Source organism: Passer domesticus, chromosome 11 (genome assembly GCF_036417665.1).
Source record: "Passer domesticus isolate bPasDom1 chromosome 11, bPasDom1.hap1, whole genome shotgun sequence".
Taxonomy (NCBI): Eukaryota; Metazoa; Chordata; class Aves; order Passeriformes; family Passeridae; genus Passer; species Passer domesticus.
The window spans coordinates 34,347,041-34,366,889 of record NC_087484.1 but is presented as its reverse complement, the minus strand read 5'-3'; the positions used below and the strand labels follow the sequence as shown (position 1 = coordinate 34,366,889).

The window sequence follows — 19,849 nt, the reverse complement described above, 5'->3', positions numbered from 1 at the left end:
CCACCACCCAGACGCAGCTGGGCAGGGGGAAGAGGTCAGACCAGCTCACCTGCCTGCCGGACTCCAAAGACGGAGTTTCTCTCCGAATGCTCTGCTTTTAACCACTGTGTGTTCTCAGAGGCGTATCCAAATCCCAGTGGCCACACCAGGTGCCAATTTCAAATCTGGCCACTGACTGGTTTGACCATAACCCTTCCAAAAACTCACTTCTGGGTCAAACCAAGACAAACACCCACCCAGAAAGTGCCCTACAATTCCAAGGTCAATCTTTCCTCTACAGCATGGGTTTGCTGTCAGAGTCTGCACGGGATTGTAAAATCACCAGGAGAAAAGTTCTTTTAGTTCTTTTAGTTCTTTTAGAAGTGAGTTCTTTTAGTTCTTTTAGAAGTTCTTTTAGAAGTGAGAAAATCACCAGAACAAGTTCTGCTTTGTCACTACCTCAAGACTTTGAGGGAGAGGGTTTGTGGTTCTTACTTGCTCACAGGGGTGCACAACAAGGGTTGAAACAGTAAAAATAGCCCAAACCCTTTAGCAATTGGAAGGAAAACCTGAGGCACTGGGAGCTAGCAGCTCAGAAACACGTGGCTTTTGCTCCTCTCTTCTACCTGAGAGCTTCCTGGGCAGGGGCAATTCTTCCAGTTGCATCACCGTGGCCATGGCTAGCAGGGGCAGCGAGCAGATGGATTTAGCTTCTCCTGCCAGCCCCTGAAATGCCAGTTGTCATTTGTGTGCCCTGAGGATTCTGTTTCAGACCCTGAACTTGCGCAGCTGCTCCTTGGGCGCTGCTGGCCCGCAGGCGCAGCGGTGCTGCAGCAGCTGTCCCACACACAGGGAGGGCTCTGGAGCCTCCCCAGGGCCACCAAGGAGCGGAGGAGGGAACGTGCCCGGGATCTGCTGCAGTACCGTGGGGTTGTGGGGGATCCTTCGGTCTCTTTGATGGGAGAGGGAATGGGGCAGATGGAATCAAGATGGGACAGGGATCAGACAGCCCCACGCCAGGCAGCATTTTCTCCTCTGAGAGCTCCTCTGAGTTGAGCGAGCTAGTGAAGCCTGCAGAGCAAATGCGACCTGGGAGTGAGGGAAAGGCTGGTTGGAAAGGAGTCAGATAAAGCCCATGTGGGCATTTCTCCTGCCAAGGGGCTCCTGGGGAGACAAAGGAGACAAGAAAGATGTCTCATCTCCAAACATTTCCTGGGATATGCTTTTGTGGTTGCCTTGGCAGTGTTAGTGGTCACAGGTTATTGGGAGGACTCTATGATCTTAAAGGCCTTTTCCAATGGAAACAGTTCTGCAATTCTGAACTTCCATTCCTGCTTTGAAGGATGCAGTCCCAAATAGACACATATTTGTGTTTTTAAGGAATTTAGCATCTACCTTTCCTTGAAAGTAATAGGAATCAGATTTTAAATGCTCTCAAAACACTTGAATTCCTTGCTCTTAAGCTGTGTGTTTGAATTGAAGTGCTTTTGTCCACAAAGGCTGGACCATGGGATGAATGCAGGCAATTCAGTTGCAGTGGCACTTGTTTCACCTGCTTTTCTTCTTCCTTTCCCCATGGGTGGCCGATTTGGGAGTACTTGTTTTGTACTTGGAGTTCTGGCTTCAACTTACTCATGGATGTGCAGTAAAATTTATCTACCCCTTTCTACTAAAAAATGCTTGCAGACTGGTGGGAATTGCTAGAGACAAGGCTTACAAACCAGTCCCCAGTACGATTAGCCCAGTGTCCCTGCTTCAATCCAGGTATGCTTGTATTAAAAAGGAGCAAACTATTCTAACTCACTCACCCCCTCCCTCCTCTTTTTTTTTTTTTTGGTAGCTCTTGTAAGGAGTCCTTGCCATTCCAACTCTTAGTTATCAAATGTGTGAAGGCACAATACTGCTGTAGCAGAAGCCTGAGTTCAGTGAGAACATGTCCAAAGCACTGGGTCCCAACAGCAGTGGACACGGTGAGAGACTTGGCTTTGCTGCCATGGCCATCCAGCCATGGGGAGAGCAGCTGCTGGGGCTTCCCCCATTCTGCCAAGAGCAGTCTGCCTCCAGCATGTGGACTGCATGGCCATGATTTGGAAAGAATGTGTAAAATGCATAGTTTGAATGTATTTTGATGGTGTCTGACATCACCTGACTGGAGCAGTTTGGTAGGCAGGACGCCCTGCGGGCAGGGCCATGGCAGGGATGGGTGGCTGGCACTGGCACTGGCAGTGTTATTTTTCCAGACAGGCTCCTGGTACATCTGCAGGGGAGGGCACCAGCAGCTGTATCAGCCCAGCGAGCAGCAGCACTTGGAGGAGACCCTCATCTGCAAAGAGCCCGTCACCCCCTTTGCTTTCTCCCACGGCAGCACAAGATGATTCTGCTGCAGGTGAAGGGCTGCTGCAGCCTGGAGACTCCTTCAGCCAGCACTTGCTGCAATCTCGTTCCTGCAGCTGTGCCTGGAGGATGTTGGCCTGCAGAGGTGCTGCCAATGTCCCGGAATGCTGCTTGGCCCAGAGAGGCAGTGTGTGTAAAAAAGCTGCATTCAAAGCACTGACCACGAGACCCCGGAGCCGCTGGCAAGGGCAGCAGCTCTTCTTCATTCCATGCAGGAGAGAGCCCAGCCTTGGAGCCTGTCCCTGGGGACAGGGAAACACTCTGAGTATAGGTTTGAATTTTCAGGGACAGTCCAAATGAGAATTGCTTTGAGGCAGGTGTTGTAATGTTGGGTTTGGGTGTGTCTGCAGGAAAGAAAGCAGGAATAAACCCCTTGCACAACAATGGAGAACTTTGCATGGCCAATTTACACCCTACAGATACACTGATCATGTCAGCCCAGTGAACACTGGGGGCATCTAATGCAGAGATCTTTGAATAGATAAGAGAGATGAGACTTGAAGAATAATTTTGCAGATGCTGAAGAAGGGATCAGACCCACGTGTCCCGTGGGTTAGGCTTAGTTCTGCCAAATCAAGGATGATTAGTTTTATCTGCTCTGTTGGAGAGTATTTTAGAATGACCTGCCAAGTGCTATTTCTATGAAGAAAATTTTGAATTGTCAGGAACTGCCAGGGTCAGAAATGTTTTGAGGAAGATGATGTTTATGTTGGGTTTGGGTGTCTCTGCAATCAAGAAAGCAGGAAATAAACCACTGGAACAATGAAGCAGAGCAAAAGTGGAATGTTTGGATGGTCAATTTGTTCCCTAAAGCTATTGGCCAGCTGAATTGTGGGCTCATCTACTGGGGAGTGCAGAGCTGCTTTAACTTCCACAGCATGGTGCCATTGTTTGTGTCCCAGCACTTTGTTTGATGTGAAGAGAAATTAACCAATTCCCACACCAACCAGCTGCAACCCAGAACTGAGTGGGAATTCCAGAAATAAAGGACTTGAAAAGTAGCTTTGGAGAGGGTTTACTTCCTAGACAGTGTGAAACCGTCAGCTGTGGCCAGGCTGGGCTTAAGGCTGGCTGCCCTTGGGAAGGGAAGGGAAAGGGATGGAGTTGGGGTGGGGTTTTGCAGCCATGGAAATGAGAGAACCACGGGCTATTGCATCACAAAGGGGCAGCCCCATGGGCTGTTGTGTCACAAAGGGGCAGCCCCACGCTGGGGCTGTGAAGACTGTGAAGGTTGTGGCTGGCACGGCCGCAGCGGCAGCAGACGCGTCTGGCTCTGCCTCTCTGTGCCGAGCGCTGGCGATAGGAGTCACCCGGCCTTGTTCTGAGGCTGGGCACCAAGCTCCTGTCGCTGGCTACACTGAGAGTGCTCCCAAATTCAAACCCAGATCCTTCTGCCAGGCAGAAGCACGGGTTCAAAGATGGAGTTTACTGGAAAAGGAAAAACCTCTGAAGGAAAAGGTGAGCATAGGAAGGAGCTGAAAGAATGAAGCCAAATGGAAAAACAATCCCACCATATTTCAGGGAAAACTGCTCCATGGTGCTCAGTGCTGGCTCTGGGTCAGAGTAGGTGGCTGACAGATACAGATGATCCTACAAGGATGCCCATGGCATCACAACATTCTGTCATTAGTTTACTCTGCTTTCTCCTTTTTGACAGCAGCCAAATCACTCATACTGTCAGCCAGGACAGGGACTGTGGCCACAGCTGAGCACAGACTGGACATGGTCATGAGATGCAAGTCCTCTTGCTTTCCTTGCCATCAATGTCAGGTCTCACTACAGATAAATTTCCCATTCTTCCTCTGCTTGCTGGTCAGGTCCAACCCTGAGGATGGTATTACAGTGCTACAGAAACACCAATAAGGCCTGCCTGTTGCTGACAGGACTTGGTGGTTTACAGAAATAGCAGTCATAGCTGTGTGGGTTTTTCCTGTGGATTCACGGGCCAGACTGAAGAAGGAATATTTTCTCCTCTTCTCATTGGAGCCTTCGCCTTTTCCCTTCAGACTTGCCAGCTCCATACTGTTCATAGGAATTAAATGCAGGCTAGTTCCATGAAAAATGAACCCAAATAAATTTTCTCTAAAATTAAAAATTCTTCCCCTTGAGTGCCACACCCATTAGATATGTTAATGATAAAGGTGGGAATTCACCTAACTCACTTCTTCCCCTGTGAGCATGGCTCAGCCTCACACAGAGGTGAGGGGGTAGAGCTGGGCCAATCTCTGGTGGGAGGAAGGGTCTTGTGGCAGCCCAGAGAGCCTGTGCACATTGCCAGGGAACAGCTGTGCCCTGCATGTGGCCCTGCAATGAGCTGTGCTGCTGCCAGTGCCTGTGGAGCTGGAGGGCTGCTCAGCTGTGGGGCAGGGAGAGGAGCAGGAGCGTGCTTGTGCAGCTGAGCCATTGCTGGAGAGCACAGGGCTCTGGGCTCCCTGCTGTCCCAGGGCAGCCCAGAGGCCAGGGTGCTCCTGTAGCATCCCTGTGGAAGTAGGTCAGGGTTTTCCCCTGGCCTGCCTCAAGTGTCTGCCAGCAAGAGAATGTAGCCCTGTGCAGCTGTTTAGAAGTTTGCAGGGAATGTGTCCCACGAGATATGGAGCTTCAGATGCTTTGGGTTTGCATTTTGGTTTCTCTTATATTTTGTGTCTCCACTTTGCAGGCCTGTCTGGCTACCCGCTTGCCAAGAGGTTTTCCCTGGCAAGTCCCTCTATGCTCCTTCCCTCCAAGCCATTGCCTCCCATCCAGAAGAGCTCTCCTTCTACCAAGACAAGCCTGATATGCAGCGGAGAGCGGGAGAATGGGAAAGATGGCATTGGGTATGCTGAGGGCAGGAGAAAAGAAGAGGAGCTGAGTTCAGAGGGACAAGGACATAAGGTAAGGAGACCAAGCTAAGTGCAGTGTGGTCAATTTCCAGTTTCTATGCTGTCAGCAGAGCTCTCAGACCTTTTCCCTGGCTGGAACTGTCCCTCTCACTGAAGCTGAACAGGTCTTGATTTGGTTCTTTAGCTGGCCCAGAAATGATGGGATACAAACAAAGGGTGTGCATCTGCCCCTGCTGCCTCCATTCCCATTCCTGACCATGGCATGGGGGCCCTGGAGGAACTTGGGCAGGCAGAGACCTTGCAGAGAGCAGCAGGGCAGGGAGCTCTGCTGAACAATCTGAAAGCCAGTGAGGCTGAGATGGTGGATGTGTGGGGGCTGGAGAGCAGCGAGCATCCTGAGAGCTCAGCAGCAGCATCTGGGCTCAAAGGCTGCTGGGGAAGTGTAGGAGGGAAGGGCAGCAGCAGAAGAAATGAGGGGCTTGAGAAGAGCAGGTTTTGGCCTCCTGCAGAATGGCCTTGTGGGGACATGACTGGAGATCAGCACTGGCTGTGAGGTACCTTAGGGGCAGGGAGTTATAAAGCCTCTCCCATGACATCCAAAATGCCCGTGGAGGCAGTGACACCTCAGAACACCTTGATGTCAAACATGTGAATGCCAGCTGGGAATGAAGCCACTTTTGGAGAAGAGTGAGCACAATGGGAGAGGTGCCAAATATGTGCCATGGTCTCTCCCTCATCATCTCCCTTTCCATTCCCCATCCTAGGCCAAACTGCTCCATCAGTTTGCCTTGTCTTTTCCTGCCAGGACACAGTTAAATGCATTCCTGAATGTCTTGAGGCATGAATGGGGACAAGGCTGCATGCTTGATCTGAGCACTGTGTTCTACTCTTTGCAGGCTTCCTTGCTGTGTTCCAGTGGAGGGGATATGAAGAAGGGGTCATTGGGACCACCTCTGATCCCCCCCATAGGCAAGGCAGTAAGTCCCTCTCTTGGCAGTGCTGCGGGCTCTCTGCAAAGCTCTCCGCAGCTGGAATTCCAGGAGTCCCAGGAGATGAGGTAAGCCAAGGTGTCTGCTGCTGCTGCAGTGTGCTGTTCACCTGTGTGTTCCCATCCCAAAGTGTGGTTATTTTGCACAGCCAGGTGTCCCATGTATTTAGGCAAACCTCTGTGTATTCCCCATTTTGCCGATCTATGATGACCCAGCACAATGTCAAAGCCAGCACCAATGTGCCAAGAGCAGAGGTGGTGGTGGGGAAGAGGAGGCAGGGCTTCAAAGCACCTCAGGATTGGTCCTCTGCTGGACTTGGCTATTGATTCCCTTTGTAATGGTTGTGCTCTTTTTTGGGAAGTGAATTGCTTGGGTCTGGGTCCTGCAGATATTTGAATGCTGTCATTCTTGACTGTTAACTTCTGCACCCATGAGATTATGTATGGGCCAATACTGGCTACTGGAGAGGGGTCTGCAAATTCAGGTGCTGCTTCTGTAAACATCAGGAATAATTTCTCTGTGCCTGGGCCTCCACTGTGAAATGAGATGCCAGAGAACTTTTGGGGTATAGATGTATAATCTGATCAATGTTTAATATTTTGATCTGGGCTTAAGATCAAAGCGGGCAAGGTGGTAGACAAGAGTTACAGGACCGTACCTGATGGAAAGATATTGGCTTGGATATGGGAGAGAAAATGTAGCTGTCAAGCTTATCCGAGTGATAACAATAAAGAAGGAGACACAGAAGTATCATTTGAATTGGAAATCTTTGGGAGGGCTTTTAAAGTGCAATCTGAATATCCTCCCCTAGCAGCTGAGTTGGAAAAAGCCTTTTTGTTCTTGAAAGAGCCAGGAGGTGTCATAGCATTCTCGGGAGACAGCAGTGCTCTGACCACATGTAGCATGAGACTGTCACCAGGTTAAGGCATGAGCAGGCAAAGTCAAGCTTTGGCATCTGTACAAAAGTAGCTGCCCTCCATACAGTCTCATGTCTCAGCTGAGCAGCTCTTGCTGCTTCAGTGTGGCTGTAGGAGCCAGTTGGCTCCAAAAGGAGAGACAGCAGAATTGGGGAGTTAGGATGACAGTTGAGGAATGACTGATGGTTGTGAGGAAGAGGAGGCAGGGCTTCAAAGCACCTCAAGATGAGTCCTCTGCTGGACTTGGCTATTGTTTCACAGAGAGCTTGGCCAGCTCTCTGTGACTCCCGCAATGGAAAGCTTAAGGAAAATTAATCAGCTTTGCATCCTGGTGTGTTTCTGTGCTGCATTTCCTCATTCATCAGAGTGCCCACGCTAAGAATGTTTACATCCTTTCATGGTACAGGCATTCCCTCCCTTCTCTTTCTACCTCCTCACGTGTTCATTGTCCTCCATTTTCTCCAGGTCAGGATGCAGCAGCAGAAGCAAGGAGGAGAACTCTGAACATGCAGGTAGGTACAGGGCATGTCTGTCCTAAAATGACCATTGTGGTCTTGACTCAGAGGTGACATTTGGAATGCTTGGTTAAAACCCATTCTTTTAAAAATTTCTTTAAATGCATTTCAGTTTTTTGATGGGCTCAGTGGACTCTCCCAGAGCCCAGTCACTGGGAGTGTTCTCTGGTGGTGCAGTGAAAATTCCTCCACTTTGCAGGCGTGACTAGGTTCATTTTCTCCACGTCTTTCCGGCCATGTCCCTCTTCGCTCCTTCCCTCAAAGCCATTGCCTCCCATCAGGATCAGCTCTCCTTCTTCTAACAATAATAAAATGTACAGCATGGAGAAAGAGAACAAGGACATTGGCACTGGCTATGATAATGACAGTAGAAAACACCAGGAGCAGAGTTCAGAAGAAAAATGTTATAAGGTAAGGAGACCAAACTACGTCCTGTGCAGTAGATTTTCAGTTTATGTGCTGGAGGCAGAGATTGGAGATCTTTTCCTGTGGTGTGACCTCAGGGAAGCAGCTGAGCCAAAGAAGAGCTCAGCTGGACACTGTGCTTCAGGCTGTCTCTGCAGTGGATGTAGAGTGCAGACTTCATATCCTCAGCATGTGTCAATAACAGGAGAGGTCTTTGAATGGTTTCTGGGCTCTGTTGTGGTTCCTCCTCTGTCTCATGGCTGAGAAAACACCAGCAGCAGCTAAAGTTGAGCAGCTAAAGTTGTCCAATCTGGACAAGCTGTCCTTCTAGATTTAGTAACCTATGGGTATCTGTGAGCCATGTCTATGTCTTGGTGGTGTTTTTGGTCAGCTGTGTCTGGTTGGGATGGAAAAAGGTCTTTGCTGGAGCAGGCAGTCCTGCAAAGTCAGTTCCAGGTTGTCTCAGCTTTTGACTTGTACAGCCATGCCCTCTGCAGTTGTCTCTGCTGCTATTTCTAGACTTCATCAGCTTCTGCGCAGCTGTGTGCTGTGGCATGGCTTTGTCCAGAGGGAAGGGGTGGGAGGTGGCCATGGGGAGAGCAGCCCAGAGCCCAGGCACACAATTGCCTTGGCAGCAGGACCAGGAGCTGCAGTTGTTTTGGGTTTGCCATGGGGTGCAGGAGGAGGCAGATGAACAAGAGTTTTGGTAGACAAAATGTCCAATCAAAGGCTTGGATACTTGATTTCAGCCTTGCTGAGAAAGGTCCAGTGTCTCCCTGACAGGAACTGTCCCTCTCACTGAAGCTGAACAGGTCTTGATTTGGTTCTTTAGCTGGCCCAGAAATGATGGGATACAAACAAAGGGTGTGCATCTGCCCCTGCTGCCTCCATTCCCATTCCTGGCCATGGCATGGGGGCCCTGGAGGAACTTGGGCAGGCAGAGACCTTGCAGAGAGCAGCAGGGCAGGGAGCTCTGCTGAACATCCTGAAAGCCAGTGAGGCTGAGATGGTGGATGTGTGGGGGCTGGAGAGCAGCGAGCATCCTGAGAGCTCAGCAGCAGCATCTGGGCTCAAAGGCTGCTGGGGAAGTGTAGGAGGGAAGGGCAGCAGCAGAAGAAATGAGGGGCTTGAGAAGAGCAGGCTTTGGCCTCCTGCAGAATGGCTTTGTGGGGACGTGGCTGGAGATCAGCACTGGCTGTGAGGTACCTTAGGGGCAGGGAGAGAATAGTGATCTAAACCCATTCCCATGACATCCTGTCCTCCAGGTGGAGGCAGTGGCACCTCAGAACATTTTGATGTCAAATATGTGAATTCCAGCTGGGAATGCAGAAAACTGAGCACAACGGGAGAGGTGCCAAATGTGTGCCCTGGGATCTCCCTCACCACTTTCCTTTCCTAGGTCAACATTCCCCATCCTGGGCCAAGCTGCTCCATCAGTTTGCCTTGTCTTTTCCTGCCAGGTCCCAATTAAATGCACATCTAAATGTCTTGAGGCATGAATAGGGACAAGGCTGCATGCTTGATCTGAGCACTGTGTTCTACTCTTTGCAGGCTTCCTTGCTGTATTCAAGTGGAGGGGATATGAAGAAGGGGTCATTGGGACCACCTCTGATCCCCCCCATAGGCAAGGCAGTAAATCCCCCTCTTGGCAGTGCTGTGGGCTCTCTGCAAAGCTCTCCGCAGCTGGAATCCCAGGAGTCCCAGGAGATGAGGTAAGCCAAGGTGTCTGCTGCTGCTGCAGTGTGCTGTTCACCTGTGTGTTCCCGTTCCAAAGTGTGGTTATTTTGCACAGCCAGGTGTCCCATGTATTTAGGCAATTTGCCCATCTATGATGACCCAGCACAATGTCAAAGCCAACACCAATGTGCCAAGAGCAGAGGTGGTGGTGGGGAAGAGGAGGCAGGGCTTCAAAGCACCTCAAGATGAGTCTTCTGCTGGACTTGGTTATTGTTTCACACAGAGCTTGGCCAGCTCTCTGTGACTCCCGCAATGGAAAGCTTAAGGAAAATTAATCAGCTTTGCATCCTGGTGTGTTTCTGTGTTGCATTTCCTCCTTCATCAGAGTGCCCATCTTATGGCGGTTTTCCTTCTTTCATGGTACAGGCATTCCCTCCCTTCTCTTTCTACCTCCTCACATGTTCATTGTCCTCCATTTTCTGCAGGCCAAGATCCAACAGCAGAAGCAAGGAGGAGAACTCTGAACATGCAGGTAGGTACAGGGCATGTCTGTCCTAAAATGACCATTGTGGTCTTGACTCAGAGGTGACATTTGGAAAGCTTGATTAAAACCCATTCTTTTTAAAATTTCTTTAAATGCATTTAAATTGCTTGACAGGCTCAGTGGACTCTCCCAGAGTCCAGTCACTGGGAGTGTTCTCTGGTGGTGCAGTGAAAATTCCTGCAGTGTGAATTGTTGAGTGGCAGGAGCAGGAGTGGCCCAAAGCCACCTATGGCAGGTTCATCATGACAAATCTCTTCCCTGGCTCTCTGCCTGTGTCAGTGTTGCAGACTGAGGCTGGGGGAGGAGATGCCTTCTGCCTTGTCCTCCCTCCCTGCCTTGCCTGATCCCTGACAAGTGGCATTGTGCCAGACAAAATGCACTCTCTGGTGCATCTGGCTCAGCCAATGCTTTCAAGTTGAAAGCCTCAATGACACTGTTGTTGTTCCTCTGCCATCTCTGGGTGTGTCATGATGGGACAGATGAGACTTGAAGAAATAATTCTGCTGATGCAGAAGAATGGATCAGATGACCTGATCCTTTTGCTCCGGGTTAGTTCTGGCAAATCCTGGGTACAGCCCCTTTGGAATGACTCCTTAATTGCTGATGTGCAGCTGGAATGCTTAATGCAGCTAGGGAGAAGTATTGCTCAGTAAGGAAGGTGACTTTTTTTCTGGACTCATTCTGGACTAGAAATGACCTATGACATTAATCCTTAGCTGGCCCACTTTTATTACTGACTGAAGCATTCTACAGGGTGAAGGAATCCCATTTTAGGACAGGGATTCCTCTCAAACTGCTTGGCTGCTGTATGAATTTACCCTCTGTGAAACCATGTAAAGAATTAGTTCTCTTAGCTCTAACAGCTCTGTTGGAGAGTATTTCAGAATGAGCTCCATTGTTCTTCTTGCAATTAGAAAATCAGCCTTTAGTCAGGCTGGCCCAAAATTGGCCCACTCTCATACAGTTCAGAAGGAAAATCCTTGGGGAAAATGAATTATCTAGTGTCAAGAACACAGTTCATGTTTGGGTAACACTCCTGCAATGCTAAGTTTTTCTTTGCATGTCCTCTAAAATATTCCAACAAAGAGAAGAAAATGTTGATCTAAATGCATCCAGGTATTAGAACCTGGGACTTTTAGGAACCAAAAGAAGATGCTTACTAATATCAGCATGAATAAGAGCAGATAAGAATTGCTGTCAAGAGCAATCTCCATCTCTGCCCATCTCTGTCAGACACAGAGGCTCTCCAGCATCCAGGGGCTGGGGCCTTCATCATGCAGCAGGTTTCAGTCTGCTGGCCAGCAGAGTAATGTCATGTCTGCTGCCAGTAGCCCATCCCTTGGGAGAGGCTCTAGGCATTGTACCTTGCTGCTCTCAGTCACAGTCTCTGTGTCTTCTGAGGGCTCTGCAATCTGGAACCTGTCTTGCCTGTTGCCCAGCATTGTGGTTTTGGGGGCTTGACATCTGCCAGAGATTTACACAAACCTTTGCTTTCATTTCCAGGCCTCCCACTGAGCCAGGCCAAGGAGATGGATCATCACACCGATCCTGGTCTTACGAGTGACACAGACCTGAGGGAAGGTTTTGGAAAGGTAAGGGAGAAGGACAGGGATGAGCAGATTTCCTTTCCAGTGGCTGTTTAGTGCTTGGCCCAAAATGTCACTGAAAATCATAATCATCCTCTCCTGGGCAATGTGGATTCTCTTGGGAATATATTTGACAACTAGAGAGCAATTGCTTGGCTGTTTCCAGTGGTGTCAAGGTGTCTGGTTTGCAGATGGTGCTAAGGTCATGTCAGAAGTATTCTTTATGTGCAAAGGCTGTTTTAGAGAAGTTCTGAATGACAGAACAAGCTACACATCAGTGAACGTGGGCAAAGTGCATCCTTGGAAGCAGAGAAGCAAAGATTCTAATGTTGTGTGTAAGCAAGTCTGAAAAAGAAAATGGGAGAGTTTGATTTTTCCTGGTTACCTTTGTGGCTGTATGTCACAGCCCTCTCATTCTCAAGTTTTCTGCTCATTAACAGCAGTGTTTCTGCAGCTTGTTTTCATATGACTCCCCATTTTGGTCTCCTGATGTCAGAGACCAAGTCCTTCAGAGTCCTTTAGAGCTGAGTCCTTCAGAAGCCAGGAAGTGAGAAACAGCTGCAATTCCTGGCCATGAGTGTTAAGCAACAGCTAATTACCCCTCCTTGCTGGATATTGCGCATGGTTTTTATTCTCCTGCCATGGCCCGTAGGAACTGAACTGCCTGCTCACTGGCCGTGTCAGCTCTTCCTCTGTCTTGGAGCACTCCTATGACCTTCATGCTTCAAGCAGGGCTTCCTGACATAGGCTGCAATTGGAGCAGTGTAAGGTTGTGGCACAGAAATGTTCCACCTGGTTGTGTGTAATTGCCAAGGTGAGGACGGGAGACATTCCTCTGAAACTTTTGGAATGGATATGGAGCTGCATTGAAATCTATGGCACTCTGTGGACTCTGTGCTCCTGAGGAGATGTTGTGTCTGGTTTGTGTGTCTCTCCTTACAGTCTATGATGCATTTTCATTGCACCTAGATCCGTGCTGCATTGTGCATGTTGGCTCAAAAGAACTTAGAGCGGAAGGATGCAGAGATTTTGGAGAGAGAGATGAAGAAAAGGAGGCAAAGGAACACATCCTTGCAACCCATTCTGGAGACAGTTGAGCCCGGGGATGAAGCTGAAGCAAGTAAGTGGTGGCTACACTTGTGGTGGTCCTTTTTGACCACTTGCTTGCCCTTTGCAGTGTTGCAGTCAGACTGGGGGACTGTTCCACTTGCATTTGAGTGGAAGCTTGCTTGGGATTTAATTCTGTTTCTGAAAGAAAAATACAGGGGCATGAAGTGTCTTGCCCATGGCCTCAGTGAGTCAGTAACAGAATATCAGTTTCCCCCCTTCACCTCAAAAGTCTTTCAGAGTAGAAAATTCTGTCTTGCAAAGCACACTAGAGCTTCAGACTCTCTCCTGGAGAGCAGTCTTCAGGCAAGGTGAGTCCAAAAGAATGCTTTTCAACCAGGGTGCAACCTGGAAGAAACAAAATGCAACTCCTTCTCATGAAAACACCAGAGATCCTTCTCCTGCCACTCCCTGCTGAGGAGCTGGTGCTGTAGAGCTGTGCTGAAGCCCCCATGCAGTGCTTCTGCTGTAGCCCCAGGAGCAAGCAGTGTTCCCGACTGAATCCTGGCCGAGGGGCTCTGCCTGCAGGGCTGTGAGCGCTGCCCGAGGGCGGCAGCAGGGCCCTCAGGAGGCAGCACTCAGCCCCAGGGCAGCACGCAAGGTTATCTGCACTTTCTCTGGTAACTTCCCCTGCCAGCCTCTGGAACAGGAAAACAAAAACAAAGCAGTACTGGGTTTCCTTGTTTCTTAGGGGAAGCATTACTGCAATTTGGTTTGAAGCTAGAAGAGAGTAGATTTAAAGTAGATATTAGAGATTTTTTTTTTAAAGGAAGGGGATGAAAAGCTGGAAGGGTTTGCCCAGAGAAGCTGTTGTTGGTCCATCCTTGAAGGTGTTCAAGGCCAGCTTACATGGGGCCCTGGGCAACCTGATCAGGATGAAGATGTCCCTGCTCACAGGGGTTGGACTAGATGGTGCCTAAAGGTGCCTTCCAACCCAAACTCTTCTAGGAATCTGTGATTCTTTTTCCCATATTAGTGTGCCATTGTTATATGTGAAGTTCTTTGGGATAACAATGAGATGTTACCCAGCTCTGGCAAGTTTTCTCACCCTTTCCATCATCACCCTGTCTAGTGCCTTCCACTTAGAAGCTCCTCTTTGGTCCCTGCAGGCTTTAGCCTACCACCTGTTGATGGCACAGCTTCTAGAGTGCAGAGAAAACACCCTGGTAGTGCCTTGAAGAAGAAGGTCTTGAAGAAGCAGGACAATGTGTCCTTACTGCCCAATAGGCCCATCATCCATGGGGATGGCAGCTTCCCACGCAGCTCCTCAGGTAAGCCTGCTCCATGGCAGCTTTCTCCACACAGGTTTTTCCTTGCACAAGGAGTACAAACTGCCTCCTGCCTCAGCCAGCACAGCTGGGATCTTGGGTCCATAGTCTGTCCTGAGAAGGAACAGCAAATCTACTTTTGAGTTACTCCAGCTTGGGAGTGCTGGAGCAGTGGTTCTTAGAGCTCTGTTGGAAAGTTGAGCTGAATCAAGTAGTGTAAAGGCCTAAGCTCTGGCTTTTGCCCATCCTGATAGTCCAAACTACAGCACTGGTGCCAGGAGGCAGCTGTGGCTGCAGGGTGAGCTGCAGGGCAGTCTGCCAGGGTGTGCTCACCGTGCACCTGCAAGAACCACCACCATCAGTTGCTCACTCACCATCTGGCCCACTGCCTGTGCTGCTGTCCAGTTCTGCAGCCAGCTTTTCTGCTATCCCTGCAAGGGCTGTCTTTGCAGGGCAGTCAGCAGCTTGGTGCAGTCGTGCTGCTGCTGCTCCCAGAAGTGCCCGAAGGCTCCTCGTTGCTGCCATCCCACAGCCTGCAGTGCCAAGAGGGAACAAGCAGTGCCTCCTGTGTCACCCAGCAAATACAGCGGCCGTGTGCAGCCGATGACACCAGGAGGGGCTGCCTGCTGCTCCCAGGCTGTTTGCTGCCTGCAGGAAATACACAGCAGACAGTCCCTAGTGGCTCCTGTCTCTCCTTTGTGGGCAGCCTGCCTGTGCTGTGATCCCAAGCAGGGTGAGATAAGAAGAAGGCAGCTAGGAGTGATACTTCAATGCTGTTTTCTAGTGATACTACTTCCATGTTCAGAATTGACCAGAGCTAGGCCGAGGTGGCTCTCCATTCATACTGAATCCAGATGTGTATGTCTACAGACTTCTGCAGTGACATCACTGGTGTCAGTGGCTGGGGTACCTCAGGGACACCCAGATTAGCTCCTGTCTGAATATTTTTCTTGTTATGGTTCCTCCATATTTTGTGAGAGCATGCAAGGTAGCACAAAAACCCTATAAAGTCTAGGGCAGTTCATCAAGATTCTGTGCAATATTTATAATCCATCATTGTAGACAGCTCAAATGTTTTCATCTACACATTAGAAAAGGAGCTTTTTAGTGCACAACATGAAATTTTTGATTGACAGTGCTTTTGATGACAAATGGGTTTCATAAGAAATGCATTTATCATCTGATTTTCTTCATACCCTGTAAGTTTTTTTCCTTACCATAAATTTAATTAAGGCAAACCCAGGTCAACTGATCAACAAGAGAGTGTGTCTGCCAACAATGTGGATCTGTATTTGCATATTTTTATCCTCAGAGTGCATTTGGAAACCTTTTTAATCAACTGTCTAGTCTGGAAAGTACATTTTTTTCCACAAGAGAAAGCTTAGAACCTACTGAGTTTGCAAACACATCCATTAGATGACAAATTTCACCTCAGCATCTTTGAAATACAGGCAGTGTGCACCTCTGAAAGAGTACAGATTGATGATGTTTGGAAAGAACAACATCCATAAAGTACTCCCTTCACAATAGTAGGGATACTAAAATGTATGTGCACTCAGCTGCCTGCTGTCTAGAATATTTGCAGTCCGTGGGAACAGAGGCGCTGTCAGGTGGGAAGGGTCAGGTATGGCTGTTCCCTGGTAGCTGCTCCGTGGGGATTGAGCCGGGCCCAGCAGGGCTGGCCTGTTCAGGCTTGGCTTGGTGCTGTCTCCAGGCAGCTGCAGGTCTCTCCTCAGGGAGCTGCAGAGGGCCCCTGTCCTCAGGGCTGGGGAAATCAGGGTGCTGAGACAAGAGGGGCACTGAGGGGTTCCCTCCTGGGTAGCGAGTGCTGCTGGTCAGCGCTGTCTGGCAGGGAGCGGGAGCTCTGCGGCTGCAGGAACCTGCCGCTGGCCGTGGTACCTGTTGCCCTGGGGAGCTGGGGCTGCGGGGCAATTGTCAGGTTTAGCCTGGAGCTGTGCCCAGCTGGGGGGCTGGGAGAAAGCAAGGAGCCCCAGGAGCCAGAGAGCAGGGAAGTCTCTGAGCCAGTGCCAGCTGGCACCACAGGGAACCCTGGCTGGGAGATGGGGCTGCAGGCCGCTCCATGGCGGGGTGCCTTGCCCGGGCCGCAGCGCCCATGGCCGACCCTCTCCTTGCAGTGACCTCGCAGACGGCCACTGGTGCCCAGCGCCGAGAGGAGCCGCTCCGTGGGCATGGGCAGAAGGACAGAGCCTCTCCAGACCCACAGCACTCCTTGCTGGAGGCACTCTCCTTGCTCAGCAGCGATGACTGGTAAGAAAGGCCTTGTTCACTCTGTGTCCCTCTTGGCATTAAGGTAGGTTAGAATCGTGTCTTGCTAGTACCTCTGAGCCCCCGAGAGCCCAGAGTGGACAAAGGGCACTCGTGAAACCACTCCAGAGCAGTGAGAGGATAAAGATTTGAGAGCAGCCTTTTCTTGGCCTTGCTCTGCAGCACTGCTCCAGCTGCAGCAGCTCCGTGCTGTTTCCTCGCTTTGCCTGTTGTTCCATGGAGCTGCAAAGGAAACCTTGAGGGGATGGCAGAAGTTTTGAGTGTAGACATTTGGGTGCCTTGGGCCACTGGCCCAGTGGGACTGAGTAAGATTCCTCTCTGCCCCCACTGCTGACAGCAATGGCAGGTGACAGCGTCTCCCTGTGACCTCCTGCATGGGAGTCCCAGAAGCAGCTCCAGGGAGTTCCTCCAGGGACTTGTGCTGTCCAGTCCCTCAGCCTCTCATTACTCCTGAAGGGCTCATGGCAGAAGAGAAGGAAAAAGATATGAAATCCTCTAGGAATCTTGCACTTTTGGAATTCAACTTTTTCCTTCTCACTGCTTCATATGGGCCTGAGATGTTTTGTCAACACTCACCATGTGTCCCAAAATTATACACAGGCAGAAGGAGGCCCAGAGGTGATAACCCTACAAATGTTAGGTGATATTGGTTTCCTTTTTAATGTCCTTTTGATCTCTCCCTGGTAGATGCTTCATTCACACAGGGGTAAGGACTCCATACACACTGGGATGAGCATGAAAAATCTGCCACGATGCATCTCCTTGTGCAGTCACCTTTGTTTTGTCCTTTCTCTTCTGCTTTCTCTTCCCTATTTCTCTTGGGTGTCCTGTGAGGTGCAGAGAGCTTCTGCAGGTGTGGGGGATCCGGATGACGCTCAGGGGTGCCAGTGGGATCAGTCGCCAGCCCTGTGCTGCAGCCCTGATGCCTCACATTCCTTCCTGTAGCTGAGGCCCTGCACAAAGTGCTGAGAGACAGAGTTGTTTGCACCTTTTAAATAACATGTTGCTGTTGTGGGGGTTGTTTTAGGTAGGGGGTTTTGGGAAAAGCCAGAGTTTCAACAGTTCTTGCTCAGGGGTGGAATCTTCTGGGACATCCTGCTGCTTTTTTGAGGAATGTGTGAGGTGGAATGGAGGGGGTGACAGAGAGGCCTAGATGGCAGAGGGGAAAATCAGCTCCAGAGTGCCAGTGCAGACTCTCAGTGCTGAACTGCCTGCTGCAGCTGACAAAGAAGGAAAATGCCCCAAAAACAGCCAGGTGGGACTGTGTCTCAGGGACAGGCACAGGGAGGTGACAAGAAACAGCAGCTTGGTCTGGTCTACAGCTTCTAGGAAGCAGTGCCAGGGGGGCATCATGTGCCAGAGATTTCAGAAAGGCTGTCTGCTTAAATGGCCACTCTGAAACCCCTCTATTCACCTCTTGGATTTGTGTAGGCTTTTGACAGCCACATCATCCTGTGGCAACCTTTTCCATAACTAAATTAAGTACTCCTTGAAAAGCACCTCCCATTGTTTGACTGAGCTGCCAGCCTGATAATCTCAGCAGGTGCTGCCTTGGTGGAGAGAAAAAAATAATCTTCTGCCTTTCAGGGAGCTGAAGGAGGAGGGACTCTACAACATCAAACACCTGGCTGGGTCCCATTCAGAGGTCCTGCTTTCCAGACTTCATGACATTTGCTTGGCAGTTACCAACGAGGTGAGAACATTGTTCTGAATTGTCCCACATACTTCATACATGGTGTGTAGAGCAGGTATCTGCTTGTTCGTCTCCATGTGTGCTCAGGGTCTGCCTTCATTTCTGCTTTTAGACCTTCTATTTCTAATGTCTGTCAGCTATCTGTAGGATCTGTGGGTACATGTAGCTGTATTTACTGGTAAGTTGGGTATCTGACACTTGTCTTTGAGTGTGGTGCACTTATAATGCAATGTGCAAATGCAGAAACTGAGACACTAATGAGGTTATTTGCCAGAGTCCCAGTCTCTGCCCAAGCTGTAATTCAACACTGCAAATTGGTCTCTGGGTCTGAGCCTGTGTTTTCTGTTTCCTGGCTGAGTGCTTCAGCTGCTGGTGTTGTTTTTTGAACAGGAGCACCTGACTCTTCTATCTTTATTATTTGTGCTTTTATGATTTGAAAGCAGCCCTTGCTTCAGTTTTCTAGTCAAAGGGCTTAAAATCAAAGCTGTGAACATTTTAGAAGGGTTAAGTAGAACACTTGAATGAAATATTTTTTTTAGGCCTGCAGTAAGCAGGTCTGAGACCAGAAATTGGTGCCAGAGTAAAAGCCTTTCTGTACTTGTGCTCTCCTGCTCTTACTGTACTTTGATGTTTCTCTGGACACAGTGGGATGTGTTGTCATTTTCTGGGACTTCTGTTGAAGGCAACTGGTTTTCTTTTCAAGGTGATTCTTATGTTTCCCCTCATGACTTGTCCAGGTGGCCAACCTCCGTTCCAAGGTGTCCTACTCTGCAATTGTCACTCTGGGAGAGCTCTTTGTGACCTTGAAGAAGAACATGGACTCTGAGGTGGATGAGGTTGCTCGGGTCCTTCTGCAGATGGTGTCCAACTCCCCAGAATTTGTTCAGAAAGCAGCCAGTCAGACCCTGGGGATCATGGTGGAGAATGTGACTCCTGCACGAGCAATGACTGCTCTCATGGACATGGGAGTCAAGTAGGTTGTTCTTCTTTTAGTGATATTCTTCACCTTCTAGTGTGTGGGAGGGAGAAGGGATGAGACAGAGAATGGGAATGCTGAGAGGGAAGGGTCCTGTATGCTGCATCTTCTGTGAACTCAGTGACTTCATTCTCCAATCAACATCATTTCTCTCTTCTTGTCACCTGTTTCTGCCCTCCTGCAGCCTATTAGTTCTCAGAATCCCAGAACTTTAGAATATGGGGAGTTGGAAGGGGCCCATCAGGACCATTGAGTCCACTCCTGGCCTTGCACAGAACAACCCAAGGGTCACACCAAGTGCCTGAGATTGTTGTCCAAATGTTTCTTCAACTCTGTCAGGCTTGGTGCTGTGACCACTGCCCTGGGAGCCTGTTCCAGTGCCCAACCACCGTCTGGGTGAAAAACCTTTTTCCTGATACCCAAATGAAAGGTCCTCTGACTCAGCTTCCTGCTGCTTCCTGGAGTTCTCCCAGGCTGTCAGATTTTCCTAGCTGTGGTGACTGGTGGGGAAGTGAAAGTGCCTGCAAAGCCTGAGGATAGAGCCTTGTGCTTTTGTGGCAAGAGGGACAATTGCAATTGCAGCTGTGAGTGCTGTTTGGTATTTCACAGCACTAACCACAGGGGCCCTGGGAAAACCATGTCTCCTCATGATGCCATTAGCTTGAGAAAGGAGGAGGGTACTTGCTGAGGCGTG

The 19,849-nt window shown here is 49.7% G+C and overlaps 2 protein-coding genes and 1 long non-coding RNA gene across 3 annotated transcripts; all 3 read left to right on the top strand.

Moving 5' to 3' along the window:
- The first annotated feature begins 3,638 nt into the window (after positions 1 to 3,638).
- On the top strand, positions 3,639 to 10,955 carry LOC135278306 (uncharacterized). The gene is made up of 8 exons (XM_064384862.1): positions 3,639 to 3,831; positions 5,030 to 5,244; positions 6,089 to 6,249; positions 7,564 to 7,610; positions 7,813 to 8,024; positions 9,570 to 9,730; positions 10,181 to 10,227; positions 10,930 to 10,955. The coding sequence occupies exons 1-8, from the start codon at positions 3,792 to 3,794 to the stop codon at positions 10,953 to 10,955; spliced, it is 909 nt and encodes a 302-aa protein (XP_064240932.1). The 5' UTR covers positions 3,639 to 3,791.
- Positions 10,956 to 11,680: 725 nt separating this feature from the next.
- On the top strand, positions 11,681 to 14,131 carry LOC135278381 (uncharacterized). The gene is made up of 3 exons (XR_010345896.1): positions 11,681 to 11,831; positions 12,795 to 12,945; positions 14,042 to 14,131. It is a non-coding gene; the product is annotated as an uncharacterized LOC135278381 (long non-coding RNA).
- A 2,149-nt stretch (positions 14,132 to 16,280) lies between these two features.
- LOC135278305 (TOG array regulator of axonemal microtubules protein 2-like) lies at positions 16,281 to 19,655 on the top strand. Its single transcript, XM_064384861.1, has 3 exons — positions 16,281 to 16,468; positions 18,074 to 18,179; positions 18,917 to 19,655. The coding sequence occupies exons 1-3, from the start codon at positions 16,281 to 16,283 to the stop codon at positions 19,154 to 19,156; spliced, it is 534 nt and encodes a 177-aa protein (XP_064240931.1). The 3' UTR covers positions 19,157 to 19,655.
- The last annotated feature ends 194 nt before the right edge of the window (positions 19,656 to 19,849 follow it).

Bases quoted from the DNA above. Each gene is read 5' to 3' on its own strand.
- LOC135278306 (XM_064384862.1), top strand. From the start codon at position 3,792: ATGGAGTTTACTGGAAAAGGAAAAACCTCTGAAGGAAAAG. The intron at 9,731-10,180 runs GTAAGCCAAGGT...CATTTTCTGCAG, and splicing joins CAGGAGTCCCAGGAGATGAG to GCCAAGATCCAACAGCAGAA. The intron at 10,228-10,929 runs GTAGGTACAGGG...ATTCTGGACTAG, and splicing joins GGAGAACTCTGAACATGCAG to AAATGACCTATGACATTAAT.
- LOC135278305 (XM_064384861.1), top strand. From the start codon at position 16,281: ATGGCGGGGTGCCTTGCCCGGGCCGCAGCGCCCATGGCCGACCCTCTC. The intron at 16,469-18,073 runs GTAAGAAAGGCC...TCTGCCTTTCAG, and splicing joins TTGCTCAGCAGCGATGACTG to GGAGCTGAAGGAGGAGGGAC. The intron at 18,180-18,916 runs GTGAGAACATTG...TGACTTGTCCAG, and splicing joins GCTTGGCAGTTACCAACGAG to GTGGCCAACCTCCGTTCCAA.